At 61.0% G+C, this 17,123-nt stretch overlaps 1 protein-coding gene across 1 annotated transcript; it reads left to right on the top strand.

Moving 5' to 3' along the window:
* Positions 1-219: 219 nt before the first annotated feature.
* On the top strand, positions 220-5,353 carry VOLCADRAFT_97072 (uncharacterized protein; the record flags this gene model as incomplete). The annotated part of the gene is made up of 8 exons (XM_002956095.1): positions 220-867; positions 1,529-1,738; positions 1,929-2,069; positions 2,894-2,929; positions 3,187-3,609; positions 4,055-4,161; positions 4,378-5,210; positions 5,265-5,353. The coding sequence occupies 8 exons, from the start codon at positions 220-222 to the stop codon at positions 5,351-5,353; spliced, it is 2,487 nt and encodes an 828-aa protein (XP_002956141.1).
* Between the last annotated feature and the right edge of the window lie 11,770 nt (positions 5,354-17,123).

Genomic DNA, 17,123 nt, shown 5'->3' with positions numbered 1-17,123 from the left:
GCTTGGAGTCCTTGAAAACTTTCCTCTGCCCGCATACAGTGTTTATCAGCAGTAAAGGCCTAACTCCAACCTCGAGCTTTGCAACTCATGCAACTTTTTCGCTGCATGTTATTTGCTGCTTAACAATGCTATCGATATAATGTAACCTAACCACAGCAGAGCCGCAATTGTCCGCAAATCAAATCATTTCTTTTTCGGCAACCCGTAAACTTGCCCAAAATGAAGCCAGAGGCTGCAAACGAAAGAGCTAAGGATGCACAGCGTCAAAAGCCAGCGTCGAATGGCTCTGGCCAGAATTCTCCAGTTACAGCAGGGGCTGTGCTCGCGGCCGGCCGCAGTGTCCAGCTGGGGCGCATGAGCCATGCAGACCTCATGTCGTTGGCTGAACGGCACAACAAAGAGCTCGGCCTGGTCGGCGATGTAATGATGCCGACCATGCGCGGCGTGGCGGAAGTTGCTACAGTGCGGCCCCCGGCAGTGCACCCCTTCACTGTGGGAGGCGGCTCCCGCAAGGACGAATACCAAGCCGCATGGAAGTCCCTCTCAAAGCGCACTGGTGTGCCCTTGATGTCCAGCGTCGAGGGAACTCAGCAAGCCGCGGCAGTTGCAGCCGGCACGGGCGGTCGCACCGCCCGCCCAACCTTTGCAACCGCCATTACCGCCGCGACGGCAGCTGAGGTGCCGGCAGCGGCGAACCAGGCCGCTCCGCAGCCGACGCACGTGCAGATGTATGGCCTGGGGGAACAGCCGCTGCAGCAGGTGCAATTCGTGGAGGCACTGACGGCCTGGCTGGGTGTAGGGCCCATAGACCTGCCGCTGCTGGCGCCGGGCGCACCCCCGCTGTCCCTGCGCCGCCTTTTCATGGAGGTACGTGCTTACGTGCTTACATCTATAGTGCTAAGAAGTAGGATTTGTACTACGAGACCCCCTGCCTGCCGCCGTAGTCCCTGGGGGCTCTTAGGGGGGGTATCGCATCGGTGGCGAGGGCGCCGGCCCCCACCTGCCTTCCCATGGCCGGACGCCATTTTTCACAAGGGCGCTCACGCAGGCGCCCTGTCGCGGTACATGGCGCCAATCAAGCGGCTCCAACGGATTGTGTGCAGTGTGTGTAAGCGTGGGGGGGGGGGAAGAGCAGGATGCATTGGTGCATTGGTGCAAGTGCAGCCCCCCCTCCCTGATCGCCATGCTGTACCTTCTGTGATCCCTCTGTGATCCCTCTGTACCGCTGACGGCCTGTACCTCTTCCTTCGCATCGCGAAACGAACCTGCCACCGCCACCACCACCACCGCCACCACCACCATCACCGCCGCCACCGGCACTGCCGACACCACGGATGGCGACTTGCATACCTGGGCTACTACCGGGCTATAAACCCGGCGCCATTTTCTCTACATCTAATAGAAAAGGCATACATACAGACATACTTTCCAGCGGCACTGCCTTCCAGCTTGTCCTCCTGTCACTTTTTCCCGCCCTCCGCGATTATCGCCCTAACTTACGTACACCGTACGCCATGACCACGCACAGGTCCTGGAGGCAGGCGGCTCTAGGCCAGGCAGCGGCCCGGGTAGTGGGGTGGGCGCGGCGGAGGCCCCGGGGGGCGGCAGCGGCTCGCGGGCTGTTGGTGACGGAAGCGGCAATGGTGGGGGCGGCGGCGGCAGCAGTCGGTGTGTGTCTTGGGAGGCCCTTGCTGGGCGGCTCCAGGGGGATGAAACCCTGGGTGACCTGCTCCAACAGGTGAGTGAGTGAGGGGGGGAGGGAGTGAGGGAGGGAGTGTTTCGCAACGCGGTTCATGACGTGGTTCATGAGGATCGTGTGACCGTCATTGTCGTTTTCGTCGTCCTGTCGCGTTGACCTTCTTGTTCTCTGTGTAATGAACAGCGCATGTGCAATCAAATGGCGGACTGGATGATCCGCACACATACAGGTATATGACGCGTTTCTGCTGCCCCTGGAGCGGCGGCTGCCGCGGGGCACTCGGCCGGCGCGCGTGGAGGCGTGGATGCAGGAGGACCTCCGGCGGCGGGTGCAGCTGCGGGGGGAGGACCTGGCGCCCCCTGCGGAGCAGGTACGGGGTCTTTGTGTGTTGGGTGCGGGCGGGTCGGCGTGGATGAGTGTGGGTATGGGTGTGGGTGTCGGGTTGCGTTCTGGCGATGTGAGCATGTGGAGCGACGAATGTGAGGCCGGAGGAGCAACACAGAGCGGCTAACCAAAGATTACATACATACATACATACATACATGCATACATACATACATACATACATACACCTGTCCTTACGTGGGTTGAGTGGGGGACAGTACGGCTTGGAGGTGTTAAGTCGGGTCGCAGACAGCCTCGGTGCGTGCGGGCATTCCGGCGACCTGGGCCCTATCCCTCATGGGCTCCACCTCCGCGTGACTGTGTCTGTCCACTCGCCTAGAAATTCCCTTTAGGTGCAAACAGAGCACCTCTAAACGCGCAGGGGGGTTCTAGCTGCACCTCGCATTCCCTGCTGCATCTAGCGGCTAGGAAAGGCCACACCGGATCAGGTATCGCAATTATTATTATTATTATTGTTATTGTTATTATTATTATTATTATTATTGTTATTGTTATTTGTTCGGTAGCGAACCCCTCGTAAGAGAACTAACAGCGGACCTCTTGAGCCTACTACTTCCCGTGGCACCAAGGCTCCCGGTGCTACGGCCCGCCGGAGACCTAAAAGTCCCCTCCCCAACAACTTCCCCGGGCCCCCCCCCACACACACATACATACAACCTTACACACTATAGGTGGCTTTCAAGCTCAAAGCCGCCCACGCGGCCATACTGGCGATTCAAAATCAAAACCAGCAGCAGCAGCAGCTGCAGCCTCCATACCCATCTCGTGGAACACCCGCCCCACTCGGAGACCTGGCCAGGAGCTTCTCCGTGTCACACACCGGCGGTGAGCACGGCGGCACCGCTGCCACCGCCGCGACCGCCGCCGCGGCCGCCACCACGGCCACCGTAGCTGTAACCGCAGTAGCTGCACCAACGGCGGCGGCGGCGGCACTAGCTACCATGATGAAGGTTGACGTGGCGGCGAGGGCGGCATTGGCCGCTGGCGCAAATGGCACGGACGGCGGCTCGGATGGGGCCGGCGGGGCCGTGGTGTCCTCACCACTGCCACCACCGCCGTCGTCGCCACCGCTGCCGTTGCAGTCGCAGTCGCAGCTGTCCCCACCCGGGTCCCTCATCGCGGCGGATGCGATGCGGGCGCTGCGAACGGCAGCTGTGGCGGCGCCGAGCCTGCTGCCGGGCGTCATCGTGCCTAGCGGCGGCAGCAAGCGCGCGCGGGCCTCCAGTCGAGGAGGTCGTAGAGGCGGGAAGGCAGCCAGCAGTCGGAAACGCGCCCGGGGCACTGGGGCCGCCGTGGAGGCCGCCGCGGAGCCGGGCCGCGACGGCACCCTAGGGGGGGTTAGGGGGGCCGCGGGGTCACCAACCACACAGGCGACTGGGGCCATGGGGACGAAGGCAGACGCCGACGGCGGTGCCGGCGGCTTCGGAGGTGACGGAGGCGGAGGTGCGGAAGGCAGTGGCGGTGGCGGCGGTAGCTCTCTGGGCCCGGAGTTGACGGATCCGAAGGTGCGGTTGGCGGTTGTCAGTTTGTGCTGCGGTTGCGGCATGGCGTGGCCGTGTCGGCGGCGCACCGCATCGAGTGGTATCTATCTCTAAACTATGCTTACGCGGGCAGTGGGAGTGGTACCAAAACAGCACATAACGTGATTCTCCTACCTAGCCGTAGCAGCCGTAGCAGCACAGATGTAACGGCAGGGGGGTGTTCATTTGAGTAGAGCGGGGTTCATTTGAAATGCGCATCGTCCGTTTCTTTTACAAAAGTACGATTATAACTTGGAAGCTATCTCTCCCGCTCCCTCACATCCGCTTGCCAGCGCGCGCCGTTGGCCCCTTCTGAAGATTTCCCCCCCCCCCCGCTTCCCCCCCAATTCCGTTAAGCCTTCCATCGTCCCGCCATTGCTATGATGCCCCCCGCACTTCTCCCCCTTTCCCCCCCTTGCAACCCCCCCAGGCATCGGCTCTCCTGGTAGTGGTCGCGTCGCTGAGGGAGCTGCGTGCGGGCCCGCCCGGGTGCACCAGCACACGGGTCCCGGACCTGAGAGCCAACTTCATGGCGAGGTGGGAAAAGCTGCATGCGGAGCGAGCGGCTGCAGCTGCAGCCGCTGCTGCAGCCGCCGAAGGGGCCGCCGCCGTCGCTGCTACAGCCGCTGCTGCCGCAGCTGCTGCGGCTGCTGCTGCAGTGACGACTACGGCGGACGGCAGCGGGGATAGAGTTACAGGTGTGAATGATGCGGTGGAGGATGAGGCAAATGACCCGTGGGTCGCTCGCGTCAGGAGGGGGGACTCAGGTGGCGGCGCCCAGACGCCGGTGTTAGGCGGTCTGGAGGTGGAGAACGGCACCCGGGAGGGGGCCCAACCCTTGGCGGATGGGGAGGATGCGAGTGCGGCCAGCCGGGGGCCAGGGGCGGCAGCCCAGCGGGGCCCCCGGCAGGCAAAGCGGCAGCGCCAAGAGGACCCCGGGACAGCGGGCCCATCGCCGCTGCCACCGAGGCATCGATCAGGCCCGCCTATACCGCCCTCGCAGCAGCAGCGACAGCAGCAGCAGCAGCAGGCAGAGCGGAGGTACGACCACCCGGGGAGCTCGAGCCAGCAAGCTGTGCCATTGCAGAGGCGACATGATTCCCGACCGAAGCAGCACGGCAGGGAGGTGCCGCAGCCGTCGCCGCCGCCGCAGCAGGAGCCATGGGAGCAGCAACAGACGCAACGAGATCGAGATCGAGATCGAGAACATTCGCGTAGGCGAGGAAGCGACGATTGGCGGCGATCATCGCCGTACTCGCAGCCGGCGCCATCATCGCACCAGCTGCAGCGTCCCGCGCATCGTACCTCAGGATCTGCCGTACCATTGATGTCCGCCGCGGCGACGTCGCCGTACGAATGGCGGCCGGCGCTGCCGATGTTGCGCCAGGCGCATCGGGCGCCGCCGCCGCCAACTGTGCCTCCAGCGGTACAACAGCACCTGGAGGAAATGCGGCGGCATGCACAGGCGGCTCGCAGCCAGCCGTACCACGGTGGCGGTGGCGGCGGCGGGAGCGGGAGCTATTACTATGAACGGCCTTCGCCAGTTGCCGAGCGAGACATCGGGCGCTTCGAGCCCGGCCCAGGAGGTGGGGCCCCCGGCCCCGGTCGTGCCTATGCCGGTCATCCCCGCCATCCCGCAGGCTTTGGAGGAGTTGGCGATTGGGATGAGATGGGCAACGGCGGCGGCGGCGGCGGATGGGGTTATGGCGGTGCGCGCGACGTGCATTGAGCTCAAGTTGCGCCGTACGTGTGTGTGTGGGGGGGGAGGGTGTACCCCCGCAGCGGAACCACTGCAGCATTCACTTGTGGACAGACCCACGTGGCGATCTGGGGCACAGTATCCGGGCAGGCGTGAGGTCCTTTCCTGGAGACCATCACGACATGCGGGACGTATGACTGGGGCGTTTAGAGCACCGTCGCCGTGTTTTAGGTCAGCATAAGCTAGGAGTTGACTGACTGAGAGAGTAATTTAGGCAAACGGTTAGCTTGAGGGTCGAAGGACGAGCATTGCACCACCCCCCGGTTGGCCTTCTAGAGCTTAGCGCCAGTTAGAGTTGCGGATGTGGGGCCCCCATTGGCCTTTCGGTGCACAGGGCCCTTTGTTCAGTTGGAAACTGTCAATGTTTTCGGTTATGACTGCGCATTATATGATATATCATTATAACGTGTTGTCGTGATATAGGCAATGATAATCTGATGCATTTGCGGCCGGCGCAGTGTGCCCGTAGGACGGGAGGGGCCGCCACGGGGTGGTCGGGACGGATCGGATCGGGGATTGATCTGTCTAAGTTTGGACCTTACGAAGCCTCCACGGCGGCGCAGCGTTCGCCGCGAATCCGTCACAATGCGCCACAATGTGTGGTTTTCATTTAGAATGTGCTGTCCTTGTGAGCTGTGTGCCAGTCTTGTGACGTGCTTCCGATCTTCACAACAAGGTTTTCTAGGACTTTTCCAGGACATCATGAAAAAGGACCGAATGGCTTCATTCTTTTTCAGTGCTTCGCAAAGGCTTATATTCCTTGCTTGTTGTAATAGCCAAGACCGGGAACGGCACCTCCCCGCCAGGGCACTGATGGCTCCGGAACCAGAACCGGTGGCCTGACCCAGAACTTCCTGGAGCTACAGCAGCAGAGCAGCTATAGCAGTAGCGGTGTTGCGGTTAGGGGCGTACAAATACACACCAAAGCTTGGCAGCCACATGCAACCCCATCTCCACACGTATGTATGTTGTTACAGGGTGGTAAAGCTTCACCAGTGGCCTCCTTCCCTTGGAGGCAGTTCCCTGCTCTCCCCTGCGAGAGGGGCACCCTAATCCGTTCACCCCATCCGACTGCAGAATGTATTAGTTGGGTTCAGCAACTCACCACCAGCATCTAACCAAATCTAGCGGATCAAAGGCGCCTCAACTTAGTATGTATGCGTGCACACGCATGTATGCGTGCACAGAACAGCCTCTTTGCGCCGTTCCCCTCTTGTCGTTTGGACCTGGGGTTGATGGAAATGGCGCAGAGGGAAATCCGCCTGCACATCCGTTTGACAGCCCTCCGGCGGTGCACCCGTCGTCAGCCGGAAGCAACCTGGTGTTCAGATGGCGGCGAAACACAAAAGTACTGGATGAGCCCCAGTCCGTTGTTCTGTACTCCTGTCTCCCTTAACCGTATTTTTGTGGCTCTGCCGACTCTGACGTGCTTGCTGACCGTGCTTGGAATGGTTGTGACGGAAAGCGGGGAGACCAGCTGCTAAGGGCCCTTACACTGCAGAAGAACACAGCCCCCCACGGCCGCGTGACTGCGGGCCCACCGGCCGCCACACCTCCACCGCGCGGCCCACCAATGCCTCCCAGCGGGGCGACACACGCGCGACAGAACGACACACGACACGTCATCAAAGAACTCCCAGCGAGCAGCTGATCAGACTCTCGCAAGGCGACCCCTACCTCCTGAACCCCGGAAGATCCCCGACTGAGCCCCCCCCCCTTGAGACAAGCACCGCCGCCCCTCCTAAGCTCCCAAGGCCGCACTACAAGGCTGAAAAACTCGACCTAAGCAAACCCCCGCTCCCCAACCCGCCCCCTCCCAGCCCGCCGGCTGTCCAGCCGCCCCTCAGCGGGCGTCGGCCACCGGCTCCCCGCCGCTGGCCGAGCCGGGTGGGGAGGAGTCTGCGAGTGACAGGCGAAGAAGGGAAAAGGGGGGGGGATGATAATCCTTGGCGAGTCCTTGGCGGGAGGTGGGCGGGAAACTGCCAGCTACGAGCTGAAGTGAAAGGCAGGATGCCTGTAACATGAGAGGTGAGGCATGTTGTACTCGCCACTCGAATACGGTTGTACGACAGTCACACAGAGCCGAACTTAGAGGCTCTGATCGCTTCGCTCCGTCGCATCTTAGTCAACAATTCTGTGCTGCCAAGCTGCCAAGAGCCTTTACACTGCAGACCGAAGAGATACCCGCTCACCGGCGAGGCCTAGGCGGCGGGAGACTTCAAGTTTGGCGTCGGTGTCGTGCTCCGTGTAGTGCTGTACCATAGCGTCTGTGCGCCACCGGCCATGCACCTTGCACAACTCTGCCGGCACTCCACGGTCCGCTGCCGTGCTGTTCCCGCCTATGCGTATGGAATGCGCCTTGATGTTTCGCGTGATGCCTGCCAAAGGCATCATTTCCAGCAGCCGTGTGTGGAAGGCCGCGTATGACAGCGAGTGCACCGGCGCTTCCCGTGTGCCAGTCAGGGGTCCTGAGAGGTACCCGCCGTGCTGCGTCCATTGGACTGGTCGGAGGAGCGGTCCCACGTCTTCGTCTGCTGTTACGGGCCGTCTGCGGTAACCACCTTGCTCCAGCAGGCGCTCGGTAAGTCCCACGGGGCAGCAGGGGCCCCCGGAGCGTGCGATGATGACCCAGTGGCCTCGCATCAGCTGGTCGGTCTTCGAGCGGGGGATGAAAATCTCCATGTGGGATGCCGAAATTAACAGTAGGTCTTCGTGCACGCATATTTCTGCGGCATCATCAAACCGGAAGAAGCCGGCGGACATGATAGCCACAGCTGCCACCACCATGAGGTGGTCTAGACGCGCCCCGGGGCCGTCCACTAAGCGGGCCAGCGCCGCGATGTCTTCCGGCTCCAAGGCATCACACTGCAGTGGTCCACTGCCATGGAGATGCTTTTCAGCTAGGGTGCGGACAATGCCGCATGCTGTGTGGTCTGTGGGGGTTAGCTTTCCCGCCATGCGGAAGTATGTGCTGATGGCCGCGCTTGCGAGGCGGACACGGCCTGGGCCAATGCCGTCTGCCCTGGACGTGTTGAGCAGGGACAGCAGGTAGAGGGCTACCAGCTCCCCAGGGGTGGAATAGATGCCACCCGGAAGGTTGTGTGCCTCCCACCAGCTCCGGAACTGGCGCCACGCGGCAGCGTACTCCTCGGCGGTCCTGGCTGGCAGTAATTCAGGGGCCTCTTGCGCCAGCTGCTTGGCGAGGGCTTGGAGGTCGGCTGTGGCGGCTCCGACCCCCAGGGGGCCCAACAAGGCCTCTGCGCGTGCGGCTAGATCTGTGGGCGGCGAGCGACCGGGTCAACAGGGACATGGATGCGTGTTTTGCTGAACCTACTTTAACAATGTTTGTGGCGTTTAGATTGTCGTCTGTCAGCACCTTGACCGCCCGGCCCTCGCCAACAAAATCCCAGGTATTCCAAGAAGGATGAGTCGACGTCTATATGGTGGTAATTACCGCTCTTGAGGTCGATCGTAAACATAAAAAGTAGTTTGGGGGCAGCCAGCCGGGCACAGCTCTGAGGTCCTCATAGTGAAACTCCGGACTGTGAACACGTTTATTCACTGGGCGCTCATCCCAAATGAGCCGGCACTTTGTCGTCTGCTGAACCAAGCAACCCTAAAGGACAGAACCACCCGTGCTTTCATCTGCCAAGCTCATGCCGGCGTGCCGGAGGCCACCAAGTCTGCGATGGCTTGATCAGTAAAGGCTGCAGCTGCATGCTCGTCAGCAGAACTGTGGTTCTGGCCAAAAACAACGGTTGGGGTGGAGATTTCTCCCTTCTCCCACCGCAGGGGAAGCCCGCTGACAACCCAAGATAGGACAAGAATGTTCGCAACCCACGCCCGTCGTGCATCTGAGTGGGTGCCGGTGACTGTGAACACATGACTGCAGGTGATGACTGGTCTCCACCGGTGAGGTGAGATTGGCTGCGTATTCACCTTTCTCATCCCCCCAGAGCCCGTGCTGTTTGCCAGGCCCACCTTTCTTATCATCGACTGGGCGCGCTGGTGGTTTCCTACGCAGAGTTGGCGTTGCGTTAGTGGGTGCCTGTGTGACGGCCGGGCGTCTCGATGTGCCCTCTTGAACCGCTAGCCGTTTTGCTGGCTGGGTATGACTAGACGGGCCTGGTGCTGGATCTTGCGCAGCCCCGGAAGTCCTCTGTTCCCCGAACGGCTGAGCGTTTCGCTCCAAAGCGCGTTGCACATCCTTTATTAAGTCTGGATCGAACTCTGTATCAGCACTAATGAAGCTGAGGAAGGCATCCACGTCGGCGTCAGCCATGAAACTGCCGCGACTAAACTGCCACCTTGTGCGACTGCGAGGAGACGTAACATGACAGGCGGCAGAAACAAGGCGAAAAAAAACGGAGGAAACTCAAGACCGCTAAAGAGGATGTCCGACCGCGTGGGTGCACATGTCCAAAACTGAAAAAAGGGTATGCGAATCAAAAACGAGATCGCGGCTAAGGTCGTCCCTTCTTCACCGGTCGGCAGGCCAATCAACCACGAGAACGTAATGAGAGCGGATTGTGCTCTTGCCACAGTCACGAGCAAATGACAAAAAAGTCAGGTCTTTTGACCGAAAGACAGCTGGCTGTTTGACTCTGATCATCCGTAGGCACCGTAGAGGGATGACCCCACAAAGGGGGGGAATTGGAACAGCCTTAAAACTGTCTCTTTCAATGCGAGGTGTGGCCCACGCCAGCCTCAATAGGATAAACTAAATACACGCAGAGCCACGAAAAAAGGCGTGAAAGCCAGGCCAATAAAAGCGCACGCGGGCGTGTTCATGAAGTCCCAAAAAGCGAATGCCGAGTCCCCGATAGCCGTAAGCCGCATAACGAGTAGATAGCGAAGGCACGCGGGCGCACAACAGGGGAGCCGAAGCGCACGCGGGCGCTGCTGACAGCTCCTCCCCCGCGGCAGGGGACAGTGGGAAGGTGGGACCCCAAGGTCTTTCGTGGCTCGATAAGCTTGCCCAGCGCACGGGTTCGCAGCCGTGACCAAGGTCCACGGGCGCACGGCTTGAGGACCAAAGCGCACGCGGGCGCAGGGCTCGATAACCAAAGCACACGCGGGCGGTACGAGCTGTCAGGTGAAAGACTTCCACAACAGCGGCAAGCGGCCTGGATGTGGCGCTCACTGGCGCCGCTTCTCATCTAGCGCGTATCGGACAACCGCACCTTGCTGCTACTGCAGTGTCTCTTTATCTGCTGGAGACAATAGATGGAGACATATCTATTGAATGAAGATGAGAAAATTGAAGAAGGTTACGACAAGGTGAGGGCGCAGTGGCGAGCTCGATGCTCTGGCTAAGTGAAGATCTGTCAGCTACGAGCTGAAGCTCTACTGATTGAAAAGCAGAATGTCGGTAAAGGGAGAGCTGAGGCATCTCGCCACTCAAATACGGTTGTACGACAGTCTCACAGAACCAGACTTAAAGGTTCCGATCGCTTCGCTCCATCGCAGCTAAGTCAACAATACGTGCTGAGTAAGTGCTGAACGTACGGCGGACAAACCCATATGGTACCAAGCAGGTTTCAGTTGCGTCAGCTCCAGCACGCGGGAAGTAATGCGTGGGGACACACCCATACACCAAGCGAGAATGTTGGGACGTCGTTTGCCCCGCTGAAACCTAATTGTTCCATTTGCCTGATCGTGGATTTCCCGAAAGGTGTTTTGCCATTACCAAAGTTGGCCAGTGGGCCCGTGTTTTTCCTTTCCCTTTTACCTCCCGTCTTGTCGCTACCCGGCGCCTTATGGCAAAAGGCACACAGTTGAGGCCCCTCATGGCTCGCTTGTAGATACCGCAGACACGTGGCAGGCTTGTAGGTACCGCTTTCCCCCCCCCCCCCGTAGTAGATACACACAACACGAGCTCACGCACACCTCTGCTGCGGCCTACCCCCACACGGATGCCCCCGGATGGGCACGAGGAGTCTCAAAACGACCCACTTGGAGGTCAGCTGACGTCAGCTTCGCACCGCAGAAGGCACAACACACCACCAACCTTCCAGCTAAGCGGGCCGCCGGCACACACCTCTCTGTCTCTGTCTCCGATCACACCACATCCTAGTCTGTATTAACGCGTATGCGTTTGTGTCTTCGCCTCCACAGCACTACCTACATTAGGTTGAACAAGTCCTCTAGTCCCTTCCGTAATCGCTCGACGTCCCCTAGCTGCTGCTGCTGCTGCCCCTCCCCGTCGCTGCCACGCCCTCCACGCCTTCCCCGCCTGCGGCCGGCCCCGCCGCCATCCCCCTCCCCAGCAACCCGACTCTCCGGGGACCCAGCGCCCTCGCCCTTCTCGCCCTCGCCCGGTCCCTCTCCCTCCTCCACTCGGCCGCCCTCCTCCTCGTCCTCCTCGTCCCCTGGCGCCTGCAGTCGCGGCAAGCTGTCCAGCAGGTCCCCCCTGACCTCCTCCTCACGCACCAGCCGTATGCCCAGTTGCTGACCCAGCTCCAGCAGCAGGGGGAGCTCCTCGGGGGTCAACAATGTGGTCACGGTGCCGCCTGGGAGAACGAGGTGAGAGGCGGGGAGAGGGAGGAAGGAGGGAGCAGGTGTGGGGGGGGTAGGGTAAGACGTAAGACGAACCACCACTGACGACTGAAGCAGATAACACCCGAGATAGACGGAACCTCCCACCAGGATTGGACGACAAATACGGCATCAGGAATATATTTTGTAAAGTAAGCGACCAGTAATGGCAGGTGGGGAGAGGCGTATTAGTGCGCGCGTGTATGTGTGGCACCGAGGAGAAGTGAGGGAGGGCCGGCGGGGCCGCCGCCAAAGCTCTCTCTTATAATCCCGGTCTACATTCATCACCATTTATCAAGCCGAGGCTCCTGACTGGGTGCTGATTGGAGCCATGAGCCGCGTGTTCGCTGTGGGTGTTCTTACTGCAGGTACAGACAGCAGCTTCAACAGCGGGGGAGGGCGGGTGCGACTGGGCAGACCTCCCCTGGAACCCCCCTCTTGTGAACACCCCCCTCTCAGCCTGATGGGATCTTCACGCCCGTTTTAGGCCTTAGGGCACCACGTCTTGCGCTTATCTCAAACAGCGGTTTGTGTGACGTGGCACACACATACATATGTACACACATATACACACAATCAAAATCACCAGCCGCCGCTTTCCTCCCCTCCCCCCTTCCTCCTCCTCCTCCTCCACTCTCCCACCCGCCCCTCCCCCTCCGGCCCCTCCCCCCTTTCCTCCCTCCCCTTCCCCCTTTCCTCCCTCCCCTCCCCTTACCCCCCACCCCACCCACCCGAAGTGGACCCTATCCTGCCCGCCCTCCCCGCCCGATGGAGGTACTGAGTGGCATCTGGCGGCACCCCCAGGTTGTACACGTGTGACACTCCAGGGAGGTCCAGTCCGCGAGCGGCGGCACCGGTAGCCAGCAGCAGAGTCGACTTGTTGTCCCGGAAGGAGTGCAGGGCTCGAATGGGGTTGTAGGCTGCAGGGAGGAGGAGGGGGAAAGAAGAAGGGCGGGGGACAGGCCCAGGAGGGGGATGATGAGTGCCGGCAATCATATGGACGCAATGATACATCTCTTGAAGAATATAAACATCTGAATATATTGCTAAGTGAAACTACCCGGCTCCTCCTCCTCCTCCTACTACTATTCCTCCTCCTCCTCCTATTCCTCATCCTCCTCCTATTCCTCATCCTCCTCACCGGCCCCCAAACTCACCAAACAGGTCATCCACCGCGGAGTCCCCGCTGTCACCGGGTGCTGTTCCACCGGAACCAAACAGATCATCGGATTCGGATCCGGATCGCGGCGATGAAGCAGCCGCCTCCCCAGCCTTTGCACCGCCGCTGACGCCCCCGCCAAGAAGGGTGCCTGCAGGGGGGGTAAACGTATGCAGTGGGGTGCATGTGTGGGGGTATGTGCCAGGTGAGAAGGAGCAGGCGGGCTGGTAGGTGGTAGGATGCAGGCAACCAGGTAGGGGGAAAATATCGAACGCGATATCCAACACACGAATCAAGGAGAACCACAAAAAGAGGACCCAATCAACCCGGGGCAGTTCCTCGGTCAGCACAGAAGCGATACGTGTAGCGAACAGTACAGTACAGTACAGCTGTGTATATCGACGGTACATCGGGAAGGGAGGGGGGGAGTGCGGGGGGTTGGGTGGGGCGGTTCACGTCCCTGCCCCTTTCCTTACGCACCTTCGTCTACTAGCGCACGGCACTCACCGACCACTCCCTCCCCCTCCCCCTCTCCCTCCCCCTGTCCATCGCACCCACCCTACCCGGAGGCACCAGCACCGCCATCCGATGATCCGACCACAGACTGCTTCTCAGCGGCTCCGCCACCGCAGCCGCCTCCGCGGGGGTGTTGACGAACAGCATCACTCGGGCAGGTGCCGCGTCCTGGTCCGCAGCGGCAAGGTCGGCACGCAGGGAGCGAGCCAGCGCGGCGAGACGGCGGGCGGACGGGACCACGACGTACCTACGGACAGACAGGGGGGGTTGAGGGGTGAGGGGTGAGTGGGATTCATATGCCAGCGTGGCGCGGGTGGAGTAGTGTACGGAGGTATGGAGGTGTTGCGACGAGACAGGCAGGCCGGAGGGTGGACCAAAGGCCCGAAGGCCTTCATATCGATATACATGGCTGCAACCCAGCTGCCGCCGCTCACCGTCTCCGCACCTGTGCGACAGTGCGGGGGGTATGGTGCCCTCCCGCCCCACCTGGATGCTGACAGGCTCCTGCAGGGGGTTGGGGTTGGGGGCCGGGGTTGGGGGCCGGGGTGGGGTGGTGGGTTGGGGTGGGGTTGGGGTTGGGGTTGCAGGGTAGGGTGGGGAGTGGATTAGGGGTGAGTGGGGTGGTGACCAGGGACTGCCGGAGGCGAGAGGGAAGTGGGGGAAAGGGGAAGCATGAGCAAATGGACAGTAGATTTGTAAAAGAAGATGTGCTGCAGGGAGAGTGTGGAGAGGGGAAGAGAGGTAACCGTTCAACCGATTCGGTTGCCGCCATCACCTCCACCGCCAGAACCTCCTCAGGCCCAACGGCACCGAGCTGTGCGTATAAGGAAGCCTGCTTCAACTAACAACTACCAAAGACTAACCACCAACCAACCTGAAGACTTCAGAACTGGGCTTTCCTACCCGAAGGCCTCCGAAGCCCCTCACTCGCCCCCTCCCCTCACTCGCCCCCTCCCCTCACTCGCCCCCTCCCCTCACTCGCCCCCTCCCCTCACCCCCCCCCTCCCCTCACTCGCCCCCTCCCCTCACCCTCAGCCAGCCCCGGGCCATTGCGGTCCTCAGCACGTCCTGGCGCTGAGTGGCGCCCACGAAGATGACCTACGGCATGGTACGGCGTGGTACGGAAGGATTCAGGAGGAGGTAAATAGCAGGCGAAGAGGGTGTGGTGCGAAGAGGCGAATCGACTACAAAAAACACCACGCTGTGTTGGGGATGTAGTAGTAGTAGTAGTAGTAGTAGGGGAGCGAAGGTGCGCACAAGAGAGGATTTGACCCTGACTTGCACTACAAAGGGAGCCCGGTGAACAGGGCGGAAAACAAGCGAAGCCTGATATCGCACAGTCCGTTCTCCTGCGCACGCGCGTGTGTGTGTGTGTGTGTGTATGGGACCCGTCCACCATTTCCCTCCCGGACCACCCCCACCCCAACATCTCCATCCCTCCCACCCACCCACCCCCCCACCTGCTGCTTGGTTCCAAACGAGTTCCCCACTCCGTTGGGATCCGCCGCCAGCCGCATCAGCTCGTCCATGTCCCCAGGGAAGGCATTGAAACACTCATCCACCTCATCAACCGCTAGGACCTGAGTGAGCAAGCATCACGGGAAAAAGGAAGGGTGGGGGATGGGGATGTAAGTTAGACTGCCCAGCACTCGTGACCTCACCTCACGAACATGTGTGACCCGCGGGTCGGTGGGTGTAATTTAGGGCTGAGCCGGGCTGGGCTGCAGACTGGCTGGCTGGCTGGCGGGGTTTCATGCTCTCTCCACACTCTCTGGAGTACCCTCAACTACCAACTACCAACGCCCAACCCCCAGACACACGATTCCATGGACCGCCTGCAGCCCCGACCAAACCCCGGATCCGTACTCCAGCACCCTTTAAAGTGCGGCCTTTGCCCCCCTCCCCTTTACTTTACTTTACAGACAAGCTGTTCCTAAATGAGGGCCATGAGGCCCTCATGGCTTCATGCCCTCATGCGCCATGCGGGCCCCCGATGGCCTCCTTCCCCCCTCCCTTTCCTTTCCCTTTCCCTTCCCCCCCGCCGACCCGCCTTGAGGTGCCGGAGCAGCTGCCCCGCGGGTTGCGGCTCCCTCACCGCCTCCATGAGCCCCCCTGGAGTGGCCACCAGCAGGTGGACCCCGGCGGTGTAGGTGAGGGAGGACTTGGACATCACCACCTCCTCCTTGTTGAGGATGCCGCGAACCTGAGCAAGCAACCGGGTCAGGGAAGAGTGAGGAGAAGGCGGGATAGGGATAAAATGCTGTCCTCCCAGGGTTTCGAACCCTAGCACCAGCGTAAAAACTATAATGAATTACTCCCTGCCTACTACCCAGCTATCCTCTCATGCCACACACTGCTTTCCCCCTCCCCAATCTTTAGCCAGCCAATCCGCCATCCGCCCATCCATCCATCCATCCATCCATTCACCACCATCACTCCTTCCTTCCCGTCGTCCGTATGTAGATATACATACAGGTGTACATGCAAACCTACTCCTAACCCTCACCCACCTTTATCCCCCTGGGCCCCGTGTACGTGAACATGTTGGCGGGGTCCCCGGGTCTACCCGCGCTCACGTTGCCCCCCAGCAGGCGGAAGGCGGTCAGCGCCACCTGCACACCGAGCTCCAGGGTGGGCACGATCACCAAACCCTGGGGACCCTGCGGGACGTGATGGCGGTGGGAGTGGGGGTGGGGGTGAGGGTGGGAGTGGGTGGGGGTGAGACGAACAGTTGAGTGAAGCGGATACCGGAGATAGACGGATGTGCTAGGGGGTGAGTGTGGGTGTGGGTGTGGGTGTGGGTGGTGGTGTGGTGGGCGTGGTGGTGGGGGGTGGGGGTGTGTGTGGTGGGGGGGGAAGTCATGTAACACTGATGATGCCGATGCTGATGATGCTGAGGGTACGAAAAGCACTGAAGGTTAGTTGACTGCCGACGGGTGCAAAGAGGAGAGGAGGGCGAAGGGAAACCAAAACGGCAAGTTCCCCGTTGGAGAAGAGAAGATGCAGCACGTGAGCACGCGCAACATACGGCAAGCCTTACCGCCGTACCTTCATCTCGTCCAGGAATATGTCCGGCGGGTACGACATTCGGGCCAGCAGCGGCATCAAGAAGCTCAGTGTCTTGCCGCTACCGGTTTCTGAAGCCACCACCGCATCCGACCCCGCTAGCAGTACGGGCGCGGCACGACGCTGTATCTCTGAACCAGGCAAGGAAAGGGGGCGGGGGCGGGGGGGGCTACAGCAACGAAAGCAACTATCAACCAACTGCCGGCGGAGCCCCCAGCGATGACGCAACCTCTGCCCTAAGTAGTCACACAGTTCCCTCCCCCTTGCCCCTCCCCCTCCTCTCCCCCCTCCTCTCCCCCTTCCTCTTCCTCTCTCCCTTCCTCTCCCCCTCCCTCTTCCTCTTCCTCTCCCTCTTCCTCTCCCCCCTCCTCTCCTCCCTCCTCTCCCCCCTCCTCTTCCCCTCCCCCTCCTCCTTCCTCTCCCCTTCCCCCTTCCTCCCCCCCTCCTCCTTCCTCTCCCCTT

This window comes from Volvox carteri (assembly GCF_000143455.1).
Source record: "Volvox carteri f. nagariensis unplaced genomic scaffold VOLCAscaffold_57, whole genome shotgun sequence".
Lineage (NCBI taxonomy): Eukaryota > Viridiplantae > Chlorophyta > Chlorophyceae > Chlamydomonadales > Volvocaceae > Volvox > Volvox carteri.
The sequence above is the reverse complement of the archived record's forward strand: the minus strand, read 5'-3'. Positions and strand labels throughout refer to the sequence as shown.